Source organism: Hordeum vulgare, chromosome 4H (genome assembly GCF_904849725.1).
Source record: "Hordeum vulgare subsp. vulgare chromosome 4H, MorexV3_pseudomolecules_assembly, whole genome shotgun sequence".
In the NCBI taxonomy this organism is placed as follows: Eukaryota; Viridiplantae; Streptophyta; class Magnoliopsida; order Poales; family Poaceae; genus Hordeum; species Hordeum vulgare.
This window is the reverse complement of record NC_058521.1, coordinates 561,879,321-561,906,888: the sequence shown is the minus strand read 5'-3', so window position 1 is coordinate 561,906,888 and position 27,568 is coordinate 561,879,321. Positions and strand designations below refer to the sequence as shown.

Genomic DNA, 27,568 nt, shown 5'->3' with positions numbered 1-27,568 from the left:
TCCGGATCCACCATGTGTGGTGGTAGCCCTGCAATGATCTGGGCTTCGTGCCTTGCCCGGATCTGCTCAAGAAGTTGTAGCCGACGCGGGTAGCTCCTGACTCGTTGGGGTGGTGGCATGGCTACTTGATTGCGGGGGCGGACGACCAGTGACAGACGATTGAAATGTGGAGGTGAACAGTAATTGGAAAGTGGCGGCGACATACGGGAAGGGAGGAAATGTGGACTAGTAGGGGAGGAGCAATTGGGGCTGCTGGAGAGTGTTGTTGTCGGCATGTCGTTGTCGCCATCACCGCCAACAACAACAACGGAGGAAACCAAGTGAAGGTTTCATTAAATTAAATGTAGACGCAACCTTTGACTCGAAAAAGGGCTCGGGAGGTACGGGTGCGATCCTCCGTGATGCAAAGGGTATCATCATTGTTGTTTCTTGGAGTGACATTCCATTCGTCAAGGATGCAACATCGGCAGAAGCAGGGGACTCAAAAATGGCATTGTCTTGACAAGTGACACAGGTTGCAACAAGCTCACTATCGAGGCAGATTGTATGAAGATCATTGAAGTGTTGCGGAATGGTGGAAATTCTCTAGGACCCGCGACAGCGCTCTACGAGGAATGCACCTTTTTATGTTATAATTTTACTTCAGTTAGTTTTCATCATTGTTCTAGGGAGGCCAATATGGTGGCAGATGTTTTAGCTAGTAAATTGAAGTGCTCCCCTACTATGGTTTGGCAATCTGAGCCACCAGACTTTCTGGTTGATGTAAGATTGTTTCCACGTGAAATATAAACCGCCATGATGGCATTCTCACAAAAAAAGTGATACTTCTTTATTAATGCATAGCCCATCTTACACTATCACAATGTTTCATGTAGTGTGTGTTACAGCCGGCTGCTAATCTATAGCCCCGCTTCCCTTCTCTTTCTTCTTCTCTTTCATCCCACTTAGTAAAAATATAACTATTTCTTCTAGTCCGGTGGAGATGGCACAAAGGAGCCACCACCCCAAGTGGTTCGTTCCCGGCGATGGTGGCTACGGTCTTTGGCTTGCTCTGATTTGAAAGACTGGATTGCGTTTGTTGGTTTATATTCTGGGGTCCTCTTTGTAAGATGCAAGAACTTTTCTGGAGTGTTCTTTTTTAAGGGTCCTTATGTAAGGTGTGCTTGTACTGTTTGCAGATATTTTTAATGCATGATCGGGGTCCTTCAAGACCCATCTTCTGTTCAAAAAAATTGGGCCTCAAATGATTCATTCTGCTCAATGTGTGTTGTTTAGTGGCTGGGCTACATATTAGGTATAAAAAAGGAAATACTATACGTACGAAAGTGGAAAGTTCAGTTTCTATGTATGTTTCACCGAAAAACACCGTCCGTTTTTGTTTTCGTTTTTTGATAACAAAAATCATTTGCATCTTAAGTCTATAACCCCATAGGCCCGTGTTGATTTTGAAACGTGAGGAGTATTCTCGGTAAGAGTAACTCCGTACTTACGCCAATGGGTCGCCGAGTTCATCAACTCGCACGAGGCCAACTCAAAGTCGCAACTCTATCGTCCGAAAAAAAATAAACTTTCAATATCGAGGCGTGTCGAGTTACCTGGCCAACAAAATCGTTCAAACAATCCTCTCAATGATCCTATTTGGGTTCATGAGTTAGAGTTAGTTTAAACTAGATGGGGCTCAAATAGTCCTAAAGTATTTAAACTTAAGAGTAGATTAAAGCTAGTTGCATCTAACTCATTTAAAAAAACTATCAACCCAAGATGTGCTAATTGAAACTAGTTTTCATGAAATCGACTGAAAAATCACTATTCTCTTTCTATCCCGTGAGCCAAGAGGTGCTAATTGAAGCTAGTTCTCGTGGGCTTCACTGAAAAATCATTTTTTTCTTTTCATCAAATGCATTTATTATAAATATAATCCTCCCACCCAAACATCTTTTTGGTTAGAATTAGTTCAGCGTTAGTCATAGCTAGAGACTAACTCTAATCTCTAGGTAAGTTTAGAGTATCCAGACAAAACCAACGTGTCATATGTCAAATCCCTCGCCTCGTAATAACTTTGTCGAAGCAGGCGAGAACTTGAATCCGTATTGGGTGGCTTCGTCGTCACTTCTTGTCCTGTGTTACAGTTGCACGGCAAGTTAGGGGGCAGGATCCTGTCTTGATCGACCATGCCTTGCAGTTGTACTCGTAACATGCCCGAAAGACAACTTTATAATTACACAATTACGAAGTAGCATTTGGAATCCCATAAACAACTCCCTGCATTTCGAATGGGTCAACTCCAGCTAAATCCATAACCCCTTGTCCATGAGCTATGGTCCTGGCCATTTGCTGGTAGTAATACTAGTCTTCAGATGTGTACCCCCCTCAATGAACAGGTACAGTCCATATCGCTTTACGTTACGTCTATTAGCGCGTGCTTTAGAACATCTCCAACAGCCGCGCGATATTAGCGCCATGTTGAAAAAATATAGTTTTTACGCACGCGCAGCCCCTCCAACGAAGATGCAAAAAACGTGTGTGCGGCATAAATGGTTCAGCGCGGGGGACGAAACGGCATCGCGTGTCGTTTATTTCGTGTGCCCGCTTCCGCGCGATGCACGCTCAAGCGCTCGCGCCGTACCTTTCCGGTCGCGCCTCTTTCGCCCCGCCCACGCCGTCGTCGATGAATTTGTCCGATGGACGGCCACGCCGACATCCCCTCGCCCCTTCCTACACCCGCGACCCCTCTACCCCCGCCGTCGGCCGCGGCACAAACCCTAGCATGGGGAGCTTTCGCTTCGCCTCCGCCGGTGCTCCTCCAAGCACCGGTCTCGCCTGCAACCTTTTAACGGCACCACGAACGACCTCGATGACAGGTGGCGTCGCCCGGCGCCCGCCGTGAAGCCACGTGCTCCCCTCTCTAAACTCCCAAATTCGACGTGGCGAAGATGGGCAAGGTGTCCGGAAAGAAGAACAAGGCGGCGGACAGCTCCTTTAGGCGGCCGAAGAAGAGACTTACAGGGCATGCGACGGATGCGGCGACGACCGAAGCGCCGACGAGCTCGCGTGTTGCGCTAGTGACCGATGTGCACAAGGTGTTCAATGAAATGCCCGTAAGGTAAAATTTCACGCACCTTTTGTTGTTGTTGATGGATACATATAAATAGATTTTACCCACCTTTTGTTGTTGTTGTTTTTGAAATGGATACATATAAATAGTTATTTGTTTTGTTGTATATACTTTGTAGTTTTAACGTTGAGACATATATGGGTGCTTAAAAAAGGAAGAAGAATCGTCTTCAAATGAGGATGAAAAATGGAAGGAAGAGAATGACGAAGATAGCATGCGGATTGTTGATGTACTATTTGTTTATGTGAGCTTTTATGTCATGAACTTGAATGTAGCATGGGGCACGATTGTTGATGTACTATTTGTTTATGTGAGCTTTTATGTCATGAACTTGAATGTAGCACGGGACACCATTGTTGATGTACCATTTGTTTATGTGAGCTTTTATGTCATGAACTTGAATGTTGACGATTGTTGATGTGCCATTTGTTTGTGTGAACTTTTATGTCATGAACTTGATTGAATGTTGACGCGATGTGGCATGATTTTAAACTTTTATGCCATGAAGCAGGCTGATTTTAAACTTTGCGCTATACGGCTGTTGGAGATGCTCTTAGTTGAGCCACGATGCGGGTCAGCGGGTGATCACAAAGTTAGCACCATGTAGAAAAACCACAGGACGTTACAAAAGAAAAATATATGTGCGCTTACAAGAAAGTGTAAGCATGCTCACGCGGAGTTGCTCATCTTCTTCAACTTCAGCTCAAGGACAGAATAAATCCATGATATCTGATCGAGACCCAGGACATGACAGAATACAGACCGTATTTTGAACACTGAAGAGAATGCAGCAACAAACTAAACGGACTTGCCAGGTAGCCAGACAAACAGAAGAACCAACAACAGGCGATTCAAGGAAGTGCATGACATAGAACAAGTTGCTACAACGTTCAGGCTGGCAAACGGGCAAGCATAATTAACAAAATTTGACCAGTACACATCGGGGATAACTAGGAGTACTTCAAAAGTAACGTTCAGTGGGGCTTCATTTTCCCATAAACAGGCGTGCAACTTAGTCACCCTTCCGGCGGAAGGAGCATCCCTCGGTGAGCCTCGCCTTTCCACCGGTGGGTTGGCAGAGCACCGTCTGGCAGCCCGGGCACACCACCACGGTCTGAGAGTGGCTGAACACAGTCGTTCTGTGATCAAGGCAATACAAAGTTCAAAACATTAATTATCACATCAATTCATCATGGTGCAGATATATGGTATGTGGATGAAGCAGAGCAAGCTTCGGCCATAACGAATAAACTGGAATTGGTTGGTAAATATAATGTAAGTCAGGGCCAGACAAACAAAATGAACTGAAGGATGACAAAGGATGATATTCGAAATTAGCAATCAGCTCAACAATTTGAGCGGACATATCATCAGGCGAGGTGTGTTATGTTCAGTAACTGCACACAAACTAACCCAGCTTGGCAAATTAAGCAGAATAACTAGCCGTTAACATTGAGTACCAACGGCAGCAATAGCAAAGGACAAACACATCAGCGAACTATGACACAGTACAAGATGCACATGTTGCTAAATCTACATATTTTCTCATACATTAGGCAGTTCTATGTGCATAAACCTAACCTCTAAGCCATGCTTAAAGCAGAGCAAACTACTAAATTATTTATAGCCCAAAAATTCAAATCAAGTTCCCAAGTCAAGAATCCAATCCACCATCTTACAGTTACTGTGTATTAAATAAGCACATGACTAAAGAAGAGGTCACAAGCTCTTACATGTTGAAGCAGCCCTGGCACTTGACATCCTGCACACAAGGAACGCAAAGACAAGAAGATAATTAGGGGCGGGGGACGGGGCAGGAGAGCAATCAGAGGAACGGGAACCCCTAGATCGATCGTACATGATCTGAAGCGCACGTACCATGAAGAACGAGTTGGGGGACTGCACGAGGCGCTTCTTCTTGTGCTTGAGCTTCTCGAGCTCCGCCGGCGGGTTGAGGAGGTCGATGTCGTTCTGGAGCACCTGCTCCGATACACAGCAAGAGATGCGTAAGCCTCGGATCAAACGAAAGAGCAAGCAATCGGTTAAAACTGAAGGGGGGGAAGGCCACGATCTGTCGTCGGCGTACCATCTTGACGAGCGGCGGCGGCGGCGGCGGCGGTCTTGGCGTGGGAGAGGATGCAGGGACGGGGTGGCGGCGGGGGAGAGGAGTGGAGGGGCTAGGGCTTGAGACCGTGGTTGAGGGGACTTCGTGGCTTTATTAGTAGGCTCGGTGCATCTGGGCCGTCCGTCGTGCCGCCCGTTTGATCTGGTTTCGTGCGGCGGTGCGGCCATGGGCCTGTTCAGCTCATGGGCTGGGCTTGGCAGTCAGGGATAGGGCTGATACGCATGGATTGCCCTGGGCTGGCCATGGCGCGCAACCAATCATCTTTTATTCGCGCATGACAGCCTCTTTGTTCTTCAACGCGAGTATTAGTGGAGCAGAGGAGGTATCAAACCTTTTGAATTCACTAGCAAAATGGCCCGTGCGTTGACACGGAAGAAAAAAAACATAATCTTCAATGATGGTGACCACATTATGTTCACATATCATCGTTTGATTTTAAAATTTTGTGCATAAATGCAAGAAAATGTATCTTCTTTTAAATTATTCACAAGTTGAAGCAATCTTTACATTTTCAAAAAATATATATCATGGTTGTCAAAAATCTTGATAACTCAAAGATTTATTCTGAATTTCAAGATTTTTTTATAAAAAACATACAATAATAATTCGATCCATCCAACAGTTATTTTTTCAAAATTCATACAGGTATATTGTCATAAAGACTTAGAAGCATTAATGTTTAACTACATACATTCGATCTTTCGTGAACAATTTTACAAATATGGAAACAATTTTAAAATCGAGAACATTTTTTACAATTTACAAACATTTACTAAAAATCGTAAATATTTTTTATATTTCGAACGGGTTTAAATATTTTCTTTTGAATTGGCGACCAATTCAAAAAAAGATGAACATAATTTTTTATGTTGGAGGATTTTATTGTAAATTCACAAACATTTTTTGAAACGCATGAAGTTTTTCAGAATAAAAAACATTTTTATAAATCAGTAATATATTTATTAAATTCATGGACATTGTTTTGGAATTTGCAAAAAAATAGAAAAAACCAGCGTTTTTTTTGAATCCACAAACCTTTTTATGTTTTCGTCAGCATTTTAGTTCAAAATTCCTATTTTTAATATGCCAAAGTTTTTTAAATCCTAATTATAAATAAAAAAGAAACTATCAAAACACGCATTAGCTATTTTTAAAATTTTAAGACATTTTTTAAATGCATTAACATATTTTGAATTAGAAAGCATTTTGTTAAATGCCTTTAATAATTTTTAATACATGGAATTGTATTTGAAATCATGGACTTTTCTTATTGTATAAACATTTTTCTAAAATTGCAAACATTTTATTGTATATGCGAGCATTTTTTACAGAACTCTGAGCAGTTTTTGAAGTCACAAACATTTTATTTTTTAAAATATGTTCATTTGTAATTTTCAGTTTATTAAAAATTTAAAGATTATTTGAAGTTCTAAATTATTTATAATACAAAAATTAAAACAGAATTGAAATTAAATAAATAAACGGAACTAAAAGCAGGCCCCTGTGCATGGGCCGGCCCATATGGTGTGCTGGATATTCTACCAGCATGCAGAGCATAATATATCAGGTTTTTACATGGGCCGGCCCAGTCCAAGATTTTGTGCTTTGTGAAACGTTTTCTATTACTTACCGGTGGCATAGTGGGTAATTTATGCAAACTTTAAGGGTAATTTCCATGACGGACGATCAGAAACCGTATTTGCTTTATTATTAGGGAGAGATATTATATGGCTTCGGGTCAGCGTATCAACAGGAAAAAATCTTCTATATACTTCAGGAGGGGATGCTCGGAGATAGTATGTAATGCAGTGAAAGGCTTTCTTCAAATCCCTAACGAATCCTTGAGTGGAGGTACTTGGGTATGCCGACTGATGTTGGCCACTCAAATAAGGGCACTTTCAAATATTTGAGTGATAGAGTTTGGAAGAACGTTAAAGGTTCGATGAGCAAATGCCTCCCTGTAGGAGGGAAGGACGTTCTCATAAAGTCAGTGGCTCAGGCGATTTCAGTCTACTCTATGTTTTGTTTCAAGTTCCCTAGAGCCTTATGCGATCACGTAGAATCAATCATCCAGAAGTTTTGGTGGGGATGCAAAAAGGGGGAGAGAAAACAAACTACAACGGGAAGAATGGGTGCAAGGTAGAAGTGGATCGTCTCATTCTCAGCTCGTGGTGCTTCCTTCGAAAGTTAAAGGTCCCTTCCAAGATCAGAATTTTTCTGTGGCGCCTTGCCCACCACTCGATGCTTACAACTCATGTGCTCAAGCACCGGAACATATGGGTGGATGATGTTTGTCCTCTATGTGGCTGCCAAGACTCATGGAGGCATGCTCTAGTCTCATGCAATCTATCGAGGTGTGTTTGGGCTCTCTCAGAGGAAGCACTCGTATCGCAGATCACGGAGAATACTGAACCCAATGCTCGGTTGTGGTTGTTCGAACTCAATGACCGTTTGTCTCAAGCTTTTTTTTTCAGACAACGAGCTGAGGTTAGTCGGGCCGGTCGCGTGGGGAAAAGTCTAGGCCCGTCTAGTTCGCGGATTTTTTTCGAGCCCAGCAACTTAATTTGTTGGTTTTTTTTCTTTCATTTTTTTAATTTATATTTTTATAGCTTTTTTATTTTTCAATGTGCCATGCAGGCAGCCAGGCACGCATGCACATAGTGCAGCCGCCCGGCCATGCACACACGTACGCAGGCAGCAGTCTGCCATGCACGCACGTACGCACGCAGAGCAGTTTGCCATGCATGGATGTACCTCCTGCATGCACGCACGCTGGAGCCGAACGCCGCGTGCGGGCATGCACGTACCCAGGCAGCAGCCGGCCATACCTCCTGCGTGCACGTATGCAGGAAGCAGCCAGCCATGCACGTAGCAGGCAACAGCGAGCCAGAGCCAAACGCCACGCGTGGGCACGCACACAGGGGCACTGGCGGCAGTCCCGACAGTAGGCAGCGGTGGCGGCGACGTGCGCCGGTGTGCTGAGCGAGCGATAGCATAGTGACGTGGGCGGGCGCGCTGAGCCGGCGGGAGCGGGACGAGGCGGCGCACGGGATGAGTGCGTGGAGGCGAGGCAGCGTAGTATATAAAATGTGATCGTGTTTATTTTTATAAAATGTCCATACAATCTAAATAAATGCTTGTCAAATTAATACTCTCTCCGTCTCATAATTCTTGTCGTTGTGTTAGTTTAAATTTAAATTAAAACAATGACAATAATTATAAGACGAAGGTAGTAAAATGTTTACATATTTAAGAAATGTGCCCATGATATATAGTTTATTGTATTTAAAAAGTTCATGAATATGATTAAATTTCATTGATTTTGAAAAAACCTCATCAATTTAAAATTGGTTCACAGAAAAGAGTGCAACAATTTTATAACAAATTTAAGGGTGTAAACGTCAGTGTCAGCGTTTTTATGTTCACGGCCCATCTCACTCTCCACGCATGAAAAATTTGCGAAAATAAAAAGTGAGAAGAAAAGTTTACGAATTTTGAAAAAATAATCATGGGTTTATAAAAAGTTCAACAATTTTGAAAAAAAAGTAAATAGATTTTCAAAACTAAAATTCATGGATTTTTGAGAATATTGTAAAGTCTGCAGGTTATTTTATACGTAGGAAGCACCTCAAATGAAAAGGAAAATATAATTCTTTATACAGTACGTGCAAGCTAGGTAGACCAAGCACCTGGATGAATTCTTGTACGAGCAGCCGTACGTTGCCTCCAACCAATACGCGAGCGGCACTAACTAGCAGCAGTACGTTGCCTCCAACCAGTACGTGAGCAACACATGTATTTAATTTTTTAAATGTCCCAATTATTTTTTAAAATATATGAACATTTTCCAAATACAACATACAATTTAAAATTACGCATATATATATATATGTTTACAATATTTAAATATATTTTAAAAAGGGAGCCGCCCCATGCACTTTTTTTTGTTTTTAAATGAAATAAAAGTTAAGTGGACCGGTCCAGCGGGTAGTAAGGTGTACGTCCTTTGGAATTTTTTTAAACAAAAAAATTAATACGGGCCGACCCATCAAACAAATCCCAGTTGACATGATGTAAAGGTTTAATTTAGGCAGAAATTGCATATTTGGGGTGCAATTGACCGGGATTTCGACTTAAGGGTTCATTAAGTCCGAGCAATACAAATTCAAGGTTTAAATTGAATCTTTTCCCTTTTAAAGTAGAGATAAAGCTTGGTTCTTCTAGAAAAAAACTAGAGTAGTGGCCGGGTTTTCCAAGATAAAAAGAAAATGGAGGGGCCCTGCCTGCCGACGCACCTTACATGCACGTACGTGCGTTTACGTCAACCCATCTACCACGGCATGCCATCAATTCACGCCGTCTGTGCACGGCGCAAGCAAGGCACCGCCTCCCGTCCTCTGACTGCGAACGTACATTCAACACCGTGGAGATCCCTACAAATGGATATCTCCCTGCACCCGTCCATCTGTTGAATACCCAGGTCGCCATTGATGAGACTCGCCGCCGCATGCGTACAGAATCGTCGCCGGCGCCCATGATGTGCGCCGGCCTCTATGTTAGACGTGGACGACAACGACGATACCAAGTACTACTACATGCAACAATTATTGGCCACCCCCAAGAGTAGCTGCTGTGCGTGCCTCTGAACCACGCCCATGCCATTCACAACGCCGCTACTCCCTCCGTTCCTAAATATAAGCCTTTTAAAAGGTTTCACTAAAAGGACTACATACGGATGTATATAAACATAATTTAAAGTATAGATTCATTCATTTTGCTTCGTATGTAGCCCTCTAGTAAAATGTCTAAAAAGACTTATATTTAGGAACGGAGGGAGTAGAATCTACTCCTAACGAGGTGGTGCAGGTGCTACCGAATTCGTGCGATGTCCCCCGGAATCCCGTGCTGCCATGCCCATGCATGCATGCGCGCGCAGAACTGTTTCGAGTTAAAGGCGGGAGAAAGAGAGTCAAGGAGATGCTTGGACCTGGACGCGCACGTACAGTAAGTCGCCCGGCCACCGCACAGCGTCAACTGGCCGCGTGCAGGTCAAGTGGAGGCGTGTCGACTTGGAATTTGGCGATCGAGCGAGCCTCATCTCGTCGGCCGACGCTGAAAAACGCGTGCTCGTGCCGACGCCTTTGTGGAGGTGGAAAGTATACCACGCGCGAGATCTCGATAGGATAAGGAAGCAAAGGACAAAACACGAGGAAAAGGCGGGAGATGCTTGATGATAAATTAAACAGCCCGGCCGGAGCGCTGCGCGCTGTTGGTTCACTTGGAGCAATGATCCATTCTTCTGCAGCCCCCCGTGCAAGGGATTCGTGCACTAATAGAAAAAAGGCATTTAGCCTCCGTTCATTTGGGCTACTAATCATCCGGGACTAATGGCCTGCACGTGACGGGGCGGGGCTGGGAGCGAGGGCCTTTAGTCCCGGTTCTAATTACGAACCGGGACTAAAGTATCCGTCTGTTTATTTTGTTTGTTTGACTTTAAAAGGTAGATTTTTTTAAAAAAAAATTCAATTTTTATTTTTAAAATTTTTTTAATTTGTTTTTATGTTTTATTCCAATTTTTAAATCTTTAAATTATTTAACAATTTAATCTCTAATCACCCATCCTCTCTGTTCTAGCGTGGATCACTCATTTCAAATCGTCTAACTTCCTTCTCATCCAGTCACCCATCCTCTCACTGCTTCAGCCCGAGCTCGCTTAACTTTCTGGTTCTATCGCCCCTAGTTGCCAAGTCTGCACTTGTTGTTTTCCTAACAATACTAAGCTATCAATCCTAAACAACCTGATGTCTTGATGTGACATGATTTAATTTTTTAAATTCAAACAATTATTAAAATAAACTATGTAGGTAATAATAATAGTGAATTTCAATGAAAACAACATAATATTTTTAAATAAAATTAATTTTCTTATTTTGTTGGAAAAAACTTTTTTTACATTTGGAATTTTGAGCACCTGAGAAAACTTCACTGGGCAAGCCTCGGTGAAATCGAGTCCCAATTTTTCTCTAGTTTTTTTTATATATTAAACTTTTTTTTTCGACGTCGTATGCAAAAGTTATGTCCGTTTTACATTTTTTTTCTTTTTTCGAAAAAGATCAAAATTCATATCTCAAAATTTGTATATCAACTAGGCACTAAAACCTAACTACATCTCAAAGGATTTTATTTTTTGAAGATTTTATATTTTTTGTTCATTTTCTATAAAACTAAAAAAGACGGTCTAGGGGGAGGGTAGAGTTTGGAAATTTCAGAATTCCCCTTTAGCCATTTGCTAGCACCGTCCCCGCCACAGTCACAAATAAGGTTAACCAAGCCAGAGTTAACCCTTTCTAACTTTATTAGCTATGTTGAGCTAAATGACACTGAAATTGAAAAACACTATAATGAACTCTGAAAATGTTGAAACTTGGCATGATATCATCATTTCATCCACATAGTTTGTGCTAAAAAGTTAAGAGGGTTACGACAAAAACTGGATGCACTTCGTGTACAAACTAGACCATCTCCTTCGAAGCATCAAGGTTTCACACGAAAACCCATCTGCTAGAAAGACATTTTATTTTTTTACTTATTTCAACTCCAGACTTTTTGTGCATTTTGTGCATTCAATGTGCACCATTCAAAACCACATCCTAAAATTTCAACCCTTTATAACTTCATTTGCTATTTTTCATGCATTTAATGATTATTTGACCTAAATGAATCTGAAATTGAAAAGCCCGACAAATGAACTCTGAAAAGGTTGAAACTTGGCATGGTATCATTATTTCACGCACATAGCATGTGCTAAAAGGTTGAGAGGGTTACGACAAAAACTGGATGCACTTCGTGTACAAAATGGACAATCTCTTTCGAAGTATCAGGGTTTCGAACAAAAATTCATCTCTTGCAAAGGGATTTCATTTTTTTTGAACTTATTTGAACTTCATACTTTGTTTGTGTTCAAAATGCACCGTTCAAAACCACATCATCCTTTTTCAACTATTTCTGACTTCATTTGATAGTTTTCATGCATTTACTGATTTTGTTTTGAGCTAAATGACCCTGAAATTGAAAAACACTACAAATGAACTCTGAAAATGTTGAAAGTTGGCATGGTATCATCATTTCAACCACACGACATGTGCTAAAAAGTTGAGAGAATTACGACAAAAACTAAATGCACTTCGTGTACAAACTGGATCATCCCTTGAAGTATCAGGGTTTGAGACGAAAACCCATCTGCTACAAAGGCATTTTAATAAAATTATTTTAACTCCATACTTTTATGTTGGGGAACGTCGCATGGGAAACAAAAAATTTCCTACGCGCACGAAGACCTATCATGGTGATGTCCATCTACGAGAGGGGATGTGTGATCTACGTACCCTTGTAGACCGTACAGCAGAAGCGTTAGTGAACGCGGTTGATGTAGTGGAACGTCCTCACGTCCCTCGATCCGCCCCGCGAACCGTCCCGCGATCAGTCCCACGATCTAGTGCCGAACGGACGACACCTCCGCGTTCAGCACACGTACAGCTCGACGATGATCTCGGCCTTCTTGATCCAGCAAGAGAGACGGAGAGGTAGAAGAGTTCTCCGGCAGCGTGACGGCGCTCCGAAGGTTGGTGGTGATCTTATCTCAGCAGGGCTCCGCCCGAACTCCGCAGAAACGCGATCTAGAGGAAAAACCGTGGAGGTATGTGGTCGGGCTGCCGTGGAAAAGTCGTCTCAAATCAGCCCTAAAACCTTCGTATATATAGGGGGAGGAGGGGGAGCCTTGCCTTGGGGTCCAAGGACTCCCAAGGGGGTCGGCCGAGCCTAAGGGGGAAACCCTCCCCTTCCAAACCGAGTCCAACTAGGTTTGGAAGGAGGAGTCCTTCCCCCTTTTCCCACCTCCTCTTTTTTTTTCTTTTCTCTTTGATTTTCTTCCTATGGCGCATAGGGCCTTCTTGGGCTGTCCCACCAGCCCACTAAGGGCTGGTGCGCCACCCCCAAGGCCTATGGGCTTCCCCGGGGTGGGTTGCCCCCCCGGTGAACTCCCGGAACCCATTCGTCATTCCCGGTACATTCCCGGTAACTCCGAAAACCTTCCGGTAATCAAATGAGGTCATCCTATATATCAATCTTCGTTTCCGGACCATTTCGGAAACCCTCGTGACGTCCGTGATCTCATCCGGGACTCCGAACAACATTTGGTAACCAACCATATAACTCAAATACGGATAAAACAACGTCGAACCTTAAGTGTGCAGACCCTGCGGGTTCGAGAACTATGTAGACATGACCCGAGAGACTCCTCGGTCAATATCCAATAGCGGGACCTGGATGCCCATATTGGATCCTACATATTCTACGAAGATCTTATTGTTTGAACCTCAGTGCCAAGGATTCATATAATCCCGTATGTCATTCCCTTTGTCCTTCGGTATGTTACTTGCCCGAGATTCGATCGTCAGTATCCGCATACCTATTTCAATCTCGTTTACCGGCAAGTCTCTTTACTCGTTCCGTAATACAAGATCCCGCAACTTACACTAAGTCACATTGCTTGCAAGGCTTGTGTGCGATGTTGTATTGCCGAGTGGGCCCTGAGATACCTCTCCGTCATACGGAGTGACAAATCCCAGTCTCAATCCATACTAACTCAACGAACACCTTCGGAGATACCTGTAGAGCATCTTTATAGTCACCCAGTTACGTTGCAACTTTTGATATACACAAAGTATTCCTCCGGTGTCAGTGAGTTATATGATCTCATGGTCATAGGAACAAATACTTGACACGCAGAAAACAGTAGCAACAAAATGACACGATCAACATGCTACGTCTATTAGTTTGGGTCTAGTCCATCACGTGATTCTCCTAATGACGTGATCCAGTCATCAAGCAACAACACCTTGTTTATAATCAGAAGACACTGACTATCTTTGATCAACTGGCTAGCCAACTAGAGGCTTGCTAGGGACAGTGTCTTGTCTATGTATCCACACATGTATATAAGTCTTCATTCAATACAATTATAGCATGGATAATAAACGATTATCTTGATACAGGAATAGTAATAATAACTATATTTATTATTGCCTCTAGGGCATAATTCCAACAGTCTCCCACTTGCACTAGAGTCAATAATCTAGCCCTCACATCATCATGCGAATTACATTGTAATAAATCTAACACCCATACAGTTCTGGTGTTGATCATGCTTTGCCCGTGGAAGAGGTTTAGTCAGCGGGTCTGCTACATTCAGATCCGTGTGCACTTTGCATATATTTAGGTCCTCCCCTTCGACGTAGTCACGGATGAGGTTGAAGCGTCGTTTGATGTGTCTGGACTTCTTGTGAAACCGTGGTTCCTTTGCTAAGGCAATGGCACCCGTGTTGTCACAGAACAAGGTCATTGGATTCAGTGCACTTGGCACCAATCCAAGATCCGTGATGAATTGCTTCATCCAGACACCCTCCTTAGCTGCCTCTGAGGCAGCCATGTACTCCGCTTCACATGTAGAATCTGCTACGACGCTCTACTTGGAACTGCACCAGCTTACTGCACCCCATTAAGAATAAATACGTATCCGGTTTGCGACTTAGAGTCGTCCGGGTCTGTGTCAAAGCTTGCATCGACGTAACCTTTTACGGCGAGCTCTTCGTCACCTCCATACACGAGAAACATCTCCTTAGTCCTTTTCAGGTACTTCAGGATATTCTTGACCGCCGTCGAGTGATCCACTCATGGATTACTCTGGAACCTGCCTGCCATACTTATGGCCAGGCTTACGTCCGGTCTAGTGCACAGCATTGCATACATGATAGAACCTATGGCTGAAGCATACGGGACGGTGCTCATATGCTCTCTATCCTCATCAGTTATTGGGCACTGAGTCTTACTCAATCTCGTACCTTGTAAAACTGGCAAGAACCCTTTCTTGGGCTGTTCCATTTTGAACCTCTTCAAAACTTTATCAAGGTATGTGCTTTGTGAAAGTCCTATCACGCGTTTTGATCTACCCTGTAGATCTTAATGCCTAGAATGTAAGCAGCTTCTCCTAGGTCCTTCATAGAGAAACTTTTATTCAAGTAATCCTTTATGCTCTCCAAAAACTCTACGTTGTTTCCAATCAGCAATATGTCATCCACATATAATATTAGAAACGCCACAGAGCTCCCACTCACTTTCTTGTAAATACAAGATTCTCCAACCACTTGTATAAACCCAAATGCTTTGATCACCTCATCAAAGCGTTTGTTCCAACTCCGAGATGCTTGCACCAGTCCATAAATGGATCGCTGGAGCTTGCACACCTTGTTAGCATTCTTAGGATCGACAAAATCTTCGGGTTGCATCATATACAACTCTTCCTTAAGGAAACCGTTAAGGAACGCTGTTTTGACATCCATCTGCCAGATTTCATAATCGAAAAATTCAGCTATTGCTAACATGATTCTAACAGACTTAAGCATCGCTACGGGCGAGAATGTCTAATCGTAGTCAACTCCTTGAACTTGTGAAAAACCCTTTGCCACAAGTCGAGCTTTATAAACGGTCACATTGCCGTCAGCGTCCGTCTTCCTCTTAAAGATCCATTTGTTCTGAATAGCCTTGCGGCCCTCAGGTAGTACTTCCAAAGTCCACACTTTGTTCTCATACATGGATCCTATCTCGGACTTCATGGCTTCTAGCCATTTGTTGGAATCTGGGCCCACCATTGCTTCTTCATAATTTGCAGGTTCATTGTTGTCTAACAACATGATTGACAGGACGGGATTACCGTACCACTCTGGAGCAACACGTGGTCTCGTCGACCTACGTGGTTCGACAGAAACTTGAACCGGAGTTTCATGATCATCATCATTAACTTCCTCCTCAACCGGTGTTGCAACGACACATGTTTCCCCTTGCCTTGCGCCACCATCCAGAGGGATGAGAGGTTCGACAACCTCATCAAGTTCTATCTTCCTCCCACTCAATTCTCTCGAGAGAAACTCCTTCTCGAGAAAAGCTCCGTTTTTAGCAACAAACACTTTGCCCTCGGATTTGAGATAGAAGGTGTACCCAACTGTCTCTTTTGGGTAACCTATGAAGATGCACTTTTCCGCTTTGGGTTCCAGCTTTTCAGGTTGAAGCTTTTTGACATAAGCATCACATCCCCAAACTTTAAGAAACGACAACTTTGGCCTTTTGCCATACCACAGTTCGTATGGTGTCGTCTCAACGGATTTTGATGGTGCCCTATTTAAAGTGAATGCAGCTATTTCTAATGCATAACCCCAAAACGATAACGGCAAATCGGTAAGAGACATCATAGATTGCACCATCTCTAATAAAGTACGATTACGACGTTCGAACACACCATTACGCTGTGGTGTTCCAGGCGGTGTCAACTGTGAAACAATTCCGCATTGTCTTAAGTGAGCACCAAACTCGAAACTCAGATATTCACCCCCACGATCAGACCGTAGGAACTTGATCTTCTTGTTACGATGATTTTCAACTTCACTCTGAAATTGCTTGAACTTTACAAATGTTTCAGACTTGTGCTTCATTAAGTAGACATAACCATATCTACTCAAATTGTCAGTGAAGGTGAGAAAATAACGATATCCGCCGCGTGCCTCTACGCTCATCGGACCACACACATCGGTATGTATGATTTCCAACAAGTCACTTGCATGCTCCATTGTTCCGGAGAACGGAGTTTTAGTCATCTTGCCCATGAGGCATGGTTCGCACGTGTCAAGTGAATCAAAGTCAAGTGACTCCAAAAGTCCATCGGCATGGAGTTTCTTCATGCGCTTTACACCAATATGACCTAAGCGGCAGTGCCACAAAAATATGGCGCTATCATTGTTAACTCTAACTCTTTTGGTCTCAATGTTATGTATGTGTGTATCACTATCAAGATTCAATATGAACAATCTTCTCACATTGGGTGCATGACCATAAAAGATGTTACTCATAGAAATAGAACAACCATTATTCTCTGACTTAAAAGAGTAACCGTCTCGCAATAAACAAGATCCAGATATAATGTTCATGCTCAACGCAGGCACTAAATAACAATGATTCAAGTTCATAACTAATCCTGATGTTTACTGAAGTTAAACTGTGCCGACGGCGATTGCATCAACCTTGGAACCATTTCCTACGCGCATCGTCACTTCATCTTTCGCCAGCCTTCGTCTATTCCGCAGTTCCTGTTTCGAGTTGCAAATATGAGCAACAGAACCGGTATCGAATACCCAGGCACTACTACGAGAGCCGATTAAGTACACATCAATAACATGTATATCAAATATACCTGATTTTTCTTTGGCCGCCTTCTTATCAGCCAGATACTTGGGGCAATTGCGCTTCCAGTGACCCATACCCTTGCAATAGTAACACTCTGTTTCAGGCTTAGGTCCAGCTTTGGGTTTCTTCGTCGGATTGGCAACAGGCTTGCCGCTCTTCTTTGAATTACCCTTCTTGCCTTTGCCGTTTCTGTTAAAACTAGTGGTCTTATTCACCATCAACACTTGATGCTCTTTGCGTAGTTCAGACTCTGCGACTTTTAGCATCGCAAACAACTCGCCGGGAGACTTGTTCATCCCTTGCATGTTGTACTTCAACACAAAGCCTTTATAGCTTGGCGGCAGTGATTGAAGGATTCTGTCAGTGATAGCTTCTTGCGGGAGTTCAATCCCCAGCTCACCTAGACGGTTTGAGTACCCAGACATTTTGAGCACATGTTCACTGGCAGACGAGTTCTCCTCCATCTTGCAAGCATATAATTTATCGGAGGTCTCATACCTATCGATCCGGGTGTTCTTCTGAAAGATAAACTTCAACTCCTGGAACATCTCAAATGCTCCATGACGCTCAAAGCGACGTTGAAGTCCCGGTTCTAAGCCATACAAGACTGCACATTGAACTACTGAGTAGTCCTCCGTACGTGCTAACCAAGCGTTCTTAACATCCTGATGAGCCGTAGCGGGTGGTTCATCTCCTAGCGCAACATTAAGGACATAATCCTTCTTCCCAGCTTGTAAGATTAGCTTAAGATTACGAGCCCAGTCTACAAAGTTGCTTCCATCATCTTTCAACTTAGCTTTCTCTAGGAACGTATTAAAATTCAGGGTGACTGTCGCGTGAGCCATGATCTACAACACAAATATATTCAAAGTGGACTTAGACTATGTTCAAGATAATTAGAGTTTAACTTAATCAAATTACTCGCTAAACTCCCACTCAAAAAGTACATCTCTCTAGTCATTTGAGTGGTTCTTGATCCACTTACACTAGCTCAAGTCCGATCATCACGTGAGTTGAGCATAATTTCAGTGGTAAGCATCCCTATGCTAATCATATCATCTATATGATTCACGATCGACCTTTCGGTCTCATGTGTTCCGAGGCCATGTCTGCACATGCTAGGCTCGTCAAGCTTAACCCGAGTGTTCCGCGTGCGCAACTGTTTTGCACCCGTTGTATGTGAACGTTGAATCTATCACACCCGATCATCACCTGGTGTCTCGAAACGACGAACTGTAGCAACGGTGCACAATCGGGACGAACACAATTTCGTCTTGAAATTTTAGTGAGAGATCACCTCATAATGCTACCGCCGTTCTAAGCAAAATAAGGTGCATAAAAGGATTAACATCACATGCAATTCATAAGTGACATGATTGTTGGAAATATGCCTTAGAGGTAATAATAATTAGTTATTATTATATTTCTTTGTTCATGATAATCGTTTATTATCCATGCTATAATTGTATTGATTGGAAACACAATACTTGTGTGGATACATAGACAAAACACTGTCCCTAGTAAGCCTCTAGTTGACTAGCTCGTTGATCAAAGATGGTCAAGGTTTCCTGGCCATAGGCAATTGTTGTTACTTGATAACGGGATCACATCATTAGGAGAATCATGTGATGGACTAGACCCAAACTAATAGACGTAGCATGTTGATCGTGTCATTTTGTTGCTACTGTTTTCTGCGTGTCAAGTATTTGTTCCTATGACCATGAGATCATATAACTCACTGACACCGGAGGAATGCTTTGTGTGTATCAAACGTCGCAACGTAACTGGGTGACTATAAAGATGCTCTACAGGTATCTCCGAAGGTGTTAGTTGAGTTAGTATGGATCGAGACTGGGATTTGTCACTCCGTGTGACGGAGAGGTATCTCGGGGCCCACTCGGTAATACAACATCACACACAAGCCTTGCAAGCAATGTGACTTAGTGTAAGTTGCGGGATCTTGTATTACGGAACGAGTAAAGAGACTTGTCGGTAAACGAGATTGAAATAGGTATGCGGATACTGAGGATCGAATCTCGGGCAAGTAACATACCGAAGGACAAAGGTAATGACATACGGGATTATATGAATCCTTGGCACTGAGGTTCAAACGATAAGATCTTCGTAGAATATGTAGGATCCAATATGGGCATCCAGGTCCCACTATTGGATATTGACCGAGGAGTCTCTCGGGTCATGTCTACATAGTTCTCGAACCCGCAGGGTCTGCACACTTAAGGTTCGACGTTGTTTTATGCGTATTTGAGTTATATGGTTGGTTACCGAATGTTGTTTGGAGTCCGGGATGAGATCACGGACGTCACGAGGGTTTCCGGAATGGTCCGGAAACGAAGATTGATATATAGGATGACCTCATTTGATTACCGGAAGGTTTTCGGAGTTACCGGGAATGTACCGGGAATGACGAATGGGTTCCGGGAGTTCACCGGGGGGGGGGGGGGGGGGGGGGGGCAACCCACCCCGGGGAAGCCCATAGGCCTTGAGGGTGGCGCACCAGCCCTTAGTGGGCTGGTGGGACAGCCCAAAAGGGCCCTATGCGCATTGGAAGAAAAATCAAAGAGAAACAAAAAAAGGAGGAGGTGGGAAGGGAAGGAAGGACTCCCACCCACCAAACCAAGTCCAACTCGGTTTGGGGGGGAGACCTTCCCCCCTTGGCTCTGCCGACCCCCTTGGGGCTCCTTGAGCCCCAAGGCAAGGTCCCCTCTCTCCCACCTATATATACGGAGGTTTTAGGGCTGATTTGAGACGACTTTTCCACGGCAGCCCGACCACATACCTCCACGGTTTTTCCTCTAGATCGCGTTTCTGCGGAGCTCGGGCGGAGCCCTGCTGAGACAAGGTCATCACCAACCTTTGGAGCACCGTCACGCTGCCGGAGAATTCTTCTACCTCTCCGTCTCTCTTGCTGGATCAAGAAGGCCGAGATCATCGTCGAGCTGTAAGTGTGGTGAACGCGGAGGTGCCGTCCGTTCGGTAATAGATCGTGGGACTGATCGCGGGATTGTTCGCGGGGCGGATCGAGGGACGTGAGGACGTTCCACTACATCAACCGCGTTCACTAACGCTTCTGCTGTACTGTCTACAAGGGTACGTAGATCACTCATCCCCTCTCGTAGATGGACATCACCATGATAGGTCTTCGTGCGCGTAGGAAATTTTTTGTTTCCCATGCGACGTTCCCCAACAATGATATGGCCATAATCACTTGCTCCTTGATCTCCATCACCAAAGCACCGGCACGATCTTCTTGTCACCGGCGCCACACCATGATCTCCATCAACGTGTCGCCATCGGGGTTGTCGTGCTACTCATGCTATTAGTACTAAAGCTAAATCCTAGCAAAATAGTAAACGCATCTGCAAGCACAAACGTTAGTATAAAGATAACCCTCTGGCTCCTGCCGGTTGCCGTACCATCGACGTGCAAGTCGATATTATCTATTACAACATGATCATCTCATACATCCAATATATCACATCACATCGTTGGCCATATCACATCACAAGCATACCCTGCAAAAACAAGTTAGACGTCCTCTAATTTTGTTGTTGCATGTTTTACGTGGTGACCATGGGTATCTAGTAGGATCGCATCTTACTTACGCAAACACCACAACGAAGATATATGAGTTGCTATTTAACCTCATCCAAGGACCTCCTCGGTCAAATTCGATTCAACTAAAGTTGGAGAAACTGACACCCGCCAGTCATCTTTGAGCAACGAAGTTACTCGTAGCGATGAAACCAGTCTCTCGTATGCGTACGAGTAATGTCGGTCTGAGCCGCTTCGATCCAACAATACCGCGGAATCAAGAAAAGACTAAGGAGGGCAGCAAAACGCACATCACCGCCCACAAAAACTTTTGTGTTCTACTCGAGAAGACATCTACGCATGAACCTAGCTCATGATGCCACTGTTGGGGAACGTCGCATGGGAAACAAAAATTTTCCTACGCGCACGAAGACCTATCATGGTGATGTCCATCTATGAGAGGGGATGTGTGATCTACGTACCCTTGTAGACCGTACAGCAGAAGCGTTAGTGAACGTGGTTGATGTAGTGGAACGTCCTCACGTCCCTCGATCCGCCCCGCGAACCGTCCCGCGATCAGTCCCACGATCTAGTGCCGAACGGACGACACCTCCGCGTTCAGCACACGTACAGCTCGACGATGATCTCGGCCTTGTTGATCCAGCAAGAGAGACAGAGAGGTAGAAGAGTTCTCCGGCAGCGTGACGGCGCTCTGGAGGTTGGTGGTGATCTTATCTCAGCAGGGCTCCGCCCGAGCTCCGCAGAAACGCGATCTAGAGGAAAAACCGTGGAGGTATGTGGTCGGGCTGCCGTGGAAAAGTCGTCTCAAATCAGCCCTAAAACCTCCGTATATATAGGGGGAGGAGGAGGAGCCTTGCCTTGGGGTCCAAGGACTCCCAAGGGGGTCGGCCGAGCCTAAGGGGGAAACCCTCCCCTTCCAAACCGAGTCCAACTAGGTTTGGAAGGAGGAGTCCTTCCCCCTTTTCCCACCTCTTTTTTTTCTTTTCTCTTTGATTTTCTTCCTATGGCGCATAGGGTCTTCTTGGGCTGTCCCACCAGCCCACTAAGGGCTGGTGAGCCACCCCCAAGGCCTATGGGCTTCCCCGGGGTGGGTTGCCCCCCCGGTGAACTCCCGGAACCAATTCGTCATTCCCGGTACATTCCCGGTAACTCCGAAAACCTTCCGGTAATCAAATGAGGTCATCCTATATATCAATCTTCGTTTCCGGACCATTCCGGAAACCCTCGTGACGTCCGTGATCTCATCCGGGACTCCAAACAACATTCGGTAACCAACCATATAACTCAAATACGCATAAAACAACGTCGAACCTTAAGTGTGCAGACCCTGCGGGTTCGAGAACTATGTAGACATGACCCGAGAGACTCCTCGGTCAATATCCAATAGCGGGACCTGGATGCCCATATTGGATCCTACATATTCTACGAAGATCTTATCGTTTGAACCTCAGTGCCAAGGATTCATATAATCCCGTATGTCATTCCCTTTGTCCTTCGGTATGTTACTTGCCCGAGATTCGATCCTCAGTATCCGCATACCTATTTCAATCTCGTTTATCGGCAAGTCTCTTTACTCGTTCCGTAATACAAGATCCCGCAACTTACACTAAGTCACATTGCTTGCAAGGCTTGTGTGTGATGTTGTATTACCGAGTGGGCCCCGAGATACCTCTCCATCATACGGAGTGACAAATCCCAGTCTCGATCCATACTAACTCAACGAACACCTTCGGAGATACCTGTAGAGCATCTTTATAGTCACCCAGTTACGTTGCGACGTTTGATACACACAAAGTATTCCTCCGGTGTCAGTGAGTTATATGATCTCGTAGTCACAGGAACAAATACTTGACACGCAGAAAACAGTAGCAACAAAATGACACGATCAACATGCTACGTCTATTAGTTTGGGTCTAGTCCATCACGTGATTCTCCTAATGACGTGATCCAGTTATCAAGCAACAACACCTTGTTTATAATCAGAAGACACTGACTATCTTTGATTAACTGGCTAGCCAACTAGATGCTTGCTAGGGACAGTGTTTTGTCTATGTATCCACACATGTATATAAGTCTTCATTCAATACAATTATAGCATGGATAATAAACGATTATCTTGATACAGGAATTATAATAATAACTATATTTATTATTGCCTCTAGGGCATAATTCCAACATTTTATGCATTCAATATGCACCATACTATAACATGTTAAAATCTACAGAAAGAACTAACTAAAGATAATAATAAAACTACAATTAAATGACTAAACACAACTATATAAGCAAAATGGTATTTCTTTAATTAAAATCCTAATTTAAATTATTATAAAAATAACCAAATAAATCTTACTGCGACAACAATCTAACAGATGACTAGGAGAAAAATGAATTAAATTAAAAACAATTTGTAAACTCAAGTTATTCACAATTTTGGTTTAAAGAAAATTTGAACAAATTCAAATTTAAACCATTCAAATTTGAAAACTAATTGCAAAAACAGAAATTAGACAAAATTTTGAAACTAATGCAAAAAGAATCACTCAAAAACATTAAATATCCTAAAAGATATAAGCAATTTAAAACAGAAACTACAAACAGAAAATAAATTTAAAAACAGAAAAAAATATCAAAACCCCTTTAGTCCCGGCTCGTGTCTCGAACCGGGACTAAAGGTCTACCCTTTAGTTCCGGTTCAAGACACAAACCGGGGCTAAAGCCTCCAAACCCTTTAGTCCTCGTGGCTAAAGCCTCCAAACCCTTTAGTCCCGGTTCGACACACGAACCGGGACTAATGACCGACCGGCGCCCTTGCCGCTCTAACCGGGACTAATGCTAACATTAGTCCCTGTTCGTAATAAATCGGAACTAATGTGTAAATCGAGCTGGGACGGAAGCCCCTTTTTTTACCAGTGCTGGTTGTAGTTACATTTTATATGGAATTTTGTTTTAATTTTGTTTTACTAATGTGTAAATCAAGCTGGGACAGAATAGTTCAGAAGTATTTTTTGGGTCAAACTTGACTTTCTTTTGCATAAGTGTATACTTCTTCAAAAAAAAAATCAACATTGACTTCATGGCAAAAAAAGAAAAAACTACCTGCTATTATAGGTCACTATTCATGCTATTATGTTTGAAAATTTGTCTTTTCATTAAAAAAGTAATGATTTTCTTTATGTGAAATTTTTCTCACAAGTACAATGAAAGTCGCGATCACGGCCTTGACTTGGAGCGACTGGACCTATCACTCCGCACCATGGCCCACTTGGAGACGCCTTTCTTATCTTATACCGGAGGAAGTGGAAAAGATCATTAAGGACAAAGCAGCGGGTCCGGATGGCTTTACGGGTCGGTTTTACGCGACTTGTTAGCCAATTATCAATGATGATTTCACGAGGGCGATGGACTATTTCTTTCACGACGATGTGTGTGGATTGGCGACTATTAACAAGGTGGTGGTAACACTCTTGCCCAAGAAGGAATGGGCAGTGGATTTGAAGGACTATCGGCCGGTGAGTTTGGTACATGGTGCGGTCAAAATCTTTGACAAAGTTCTATCTACGAGATTGGTTGATGGGCTACCGTTCCTTGTGGGAAACCACCAGAGCGCTTTTGTTCGTGGGCGCTCGTTGCATGATAACTTCATGCTAGTTCAATGTACAACATGTCGATTATATGCCCTCAAGGACCCCACGGTATTACTCAAGCTCGACATCTCGAAGGCTTTCTATTCTCTTCAGTGGCCTTTTATCGTGGAAGTTATGGCGCGGATGGGTTTTGGGAGAAAGTAGGTCGACTGAATTCCTAGATTACTTGGCACTTTATCGACGAAAATCGCAATAAACGGAGCACGAGGAGAGACCATCTTCAATGGATGTCAATTAAGACAAGGGGCGCGGTCTCCCGCATGCTCTTCATCCTATGCATGGAACCACTGCAACGCCTCTTTGTGCAGGCAACCCAGCGGGCTTTTTTGGCCCTTTAGCCAGATCCGGAGTTCACTAGCGGGTGTCCATGTTCGCCAATGATGTCATGCTTTTCCTAAAACCCACGGAGATGGAGATGCGGCCATGTCGTGAGATCTTGCAAATCTTTAGTGTGGCTTCGAGACTCAGAGTCAATCTAGCAAAGAGCGTCACACTCCCAGTTCGATGCCCACCTGAGGAGCTCCAAACAGTTTGCAACTTTCTAGGGTGTGAGAGTGTATCCTTTCTCAGCAAATACCTTGACCTCCCGCTCACAATTCGGAAGCCCTCGACAATTCAGTTTCAGTACCAACCGGATCGTTTCGCGGGTCGCGTGCCCAACTGGAAGGCAGCGAATATGCTCGAAAGTGGACATTTGATACTCATCCTTTCGGTGCTAATTGCTATCCCAGTCCACCCTATGTTGGTCATGGACCCCCCCCCCTAAAAAAAACTGTAGCGGCACTCGCGAAAATTTGTTGCAATTTCTTGTGGTGCGGCAAGGCAGGGTCAAGGGGCGACAACTGAGTGGTTGTGTGGGATTTTCTTTGTGTCCCTAAGTGGGCTGGTGGCTTGGGAATACCTAACCTGCAATGGCTGAACACAACTTTACTGGCTAGATGGCCATGGATGCAACGCTCAGATCGATCCAGACCGTGGACCGAGTTTGAGATATCTGTGTCGGCCGAATCAATGGCCCTCTTCCATGCGGCGGCACGGGCATTAGTGGGAGATGGCAAGGATACGTTGTTTTGCGAGGGCGTGTTGCTTGAGGGACGGTGTATTGCATAGATCGCCATCCTACTATATCAAAAGGTGTCTAAGAGGGCTAGGGCCACACGCTCCATGGCAGATGCATTGCACGATCACACTTGGGCAAGCGGCATTGGCCCGGAGCTCACCTCCACTATGCTGCACAAGTTCCTGGATGTTTGGACTAGGGTGGACGGCTTACTATTTGAGGTTGGAGGACAAGACTCGGTTTATTGGACGTGGGAGAAGGATGGCTTGTTTTTCGCGAGGTCGGTCTATGCCGCCAAGTTCTTAGGCCTGGAAGTTGCGCCTATGACCAAGTTTATGTGGAAGTCGAGGGCACCCCTACAATGCCCGCTTCTTCTCTTGGCTAGCCATCAGAGATCGATGATGGACGTCCGAAGGGGACTACCGCAGGAGGAGGCTTGCCACTATGCGACCAACACGACAAAACAATGAGTCATATTATGCTAGGATGTGTTTTTGCACAAGAAATTTGGGCACGGATCTTCACGGTCCTAAGAGACCCCCCCCCCCCACGGGTTGAGACTTTTGCCGGAGTGGTGCATGAGGCACGAGGAGAGTGGACCACACCGGAGGATGGTGCAGACGGTGTGCCTCCTCGTCCTGTGGAACTATGGAAGCACCCTAACTTCATGGTCTTCGACGCAGAAACAACCTCCACATGACATGTCCTGCAACGTTTTGACAGCCAATGGAGGTATGGAGGCAAGCGGACTTGCTGCGAGAGGATGCGGATGAGTTTCTTACCGGGTTGGCAATATGGACGAATACCAAGTAGTAGACCATAAATGTATGCATGGGTGGAGCGCATTATAGGCCACTTGTAAAAAAATTGTAACACTGAAAATGTAGAGGGAGACTTTCCTTCTTCCTTTTTGATACTCCAGTATATGATACGTACACTCATGCATATTCGATTTTTTTTTGTAATTGTTTAATTTTTTTTAAATTACTATTTTTCATGTACACTCGGAAAAATAACGCTTCTGTACCGTGCAAGGCGCAACTAGTCAAGCCATCCAATGCAAAATTTTCTGTTTTAACTTTTTGTGCAAAGAAAATACAGTTTTGACTTATGTTTAGTTTTTTTACAAAACTGGCCTCTTTACGTGACGTCAATGTTCCTCGCGTCTGGGTTGCACTGGAGACGCTAGGGTCGACCCTCGCGTCTGGTTGGGTCCACTCGATCCGCCCCGCCGTTGATCAGATGACGTGGCAAAGGGGTCAGACGTCAGGGATCACGAGTCTGATCCCCTAGAACGTCTCGAGTGCAACCCAGACGTCAGGGACGTTGACGTCACATAAAGAGATCAGTTTTGCAAAAGAAATTCAAACATAAGTCAAAACCGTATTTTATTTGCACAAAAGGTTAAAACACAAAATTTTACCGCCATCCAACCCAAACCGCACCAACTCTGCCTACAGAAGTACAGCCCCTACTCCCCCTCAAAAACAAAACATGCCCCGAATGTGGGCAGGCAGCACCACTACAGCACGGCCCGCGGTGCTCGGCAAAATCGACAAATATGACCTTTAGATGATAAAATTTTATAAACCGGACTACGTTTGAAAAAAATTCACTCAGCTAATCCTTTTGTGTGGCGTCCGACACTTAGGCGCCGCACTATACTGTGTGACGCTTTAGCCGTCGGCGCCACACAAAAAAGCCAGGCTGGCGCTGTAGGGCCTACTCCGGCGGTGTGATGCCTAAGCTTCGGGCGT

At 44.2% G+C, this 27,568-nt stretch overlaps 1 protein-coding gene across 1 annotated transcript; it reads right to left on the bottom strand.

Moving 5' to 3' along the window:
* Positions 1-3,965: 3,965 nt before the first annotated feature.
* LOC123449528 (40S ribosomal protein S27) lies at positions 3,966-5,310 on the bottom strand. Its single transcript, XM_045126779.1, has 4 exons — positions 5,202-5,310; positions 4,994-5,095; positions 4,849-4,877; positions 3,966-4,254 (listed from the first exon to the last, which is right to left on the bottom strand). Exons 1-4 carry the CDS (start codon positions 5,202-5,204, stop codon positions 4,128-4,130), a joined length of 261 nt encoding a protein of 86 aa, XP_044982714.1. The 5' UTR covers positions 5,205-5,310; the 3' UTR covers positions 3,966-4,127.
* Positions 5,311-27,568: the final 22,258 nt, after the last annotated feature.

Coding starts and splice junctions, on each gene's coding strand:
- LOC123449528 (XM_045126779.1), bottom strand. Junction 4,878..4,993: donor CCCCCAACTCGTTCTTCATG/GTACGTGCGCTT, acceptor CCTTGTGTGCAG/GATGTCAAGTGCCAGGGCTG. Junction 4,255..4,848: donor TGCCAGGGCTGCTTCAACAT/GTAAGAGCTTGT, acceptor CCTTGATCACAG/AACGACTGTGTTCAGCCACT.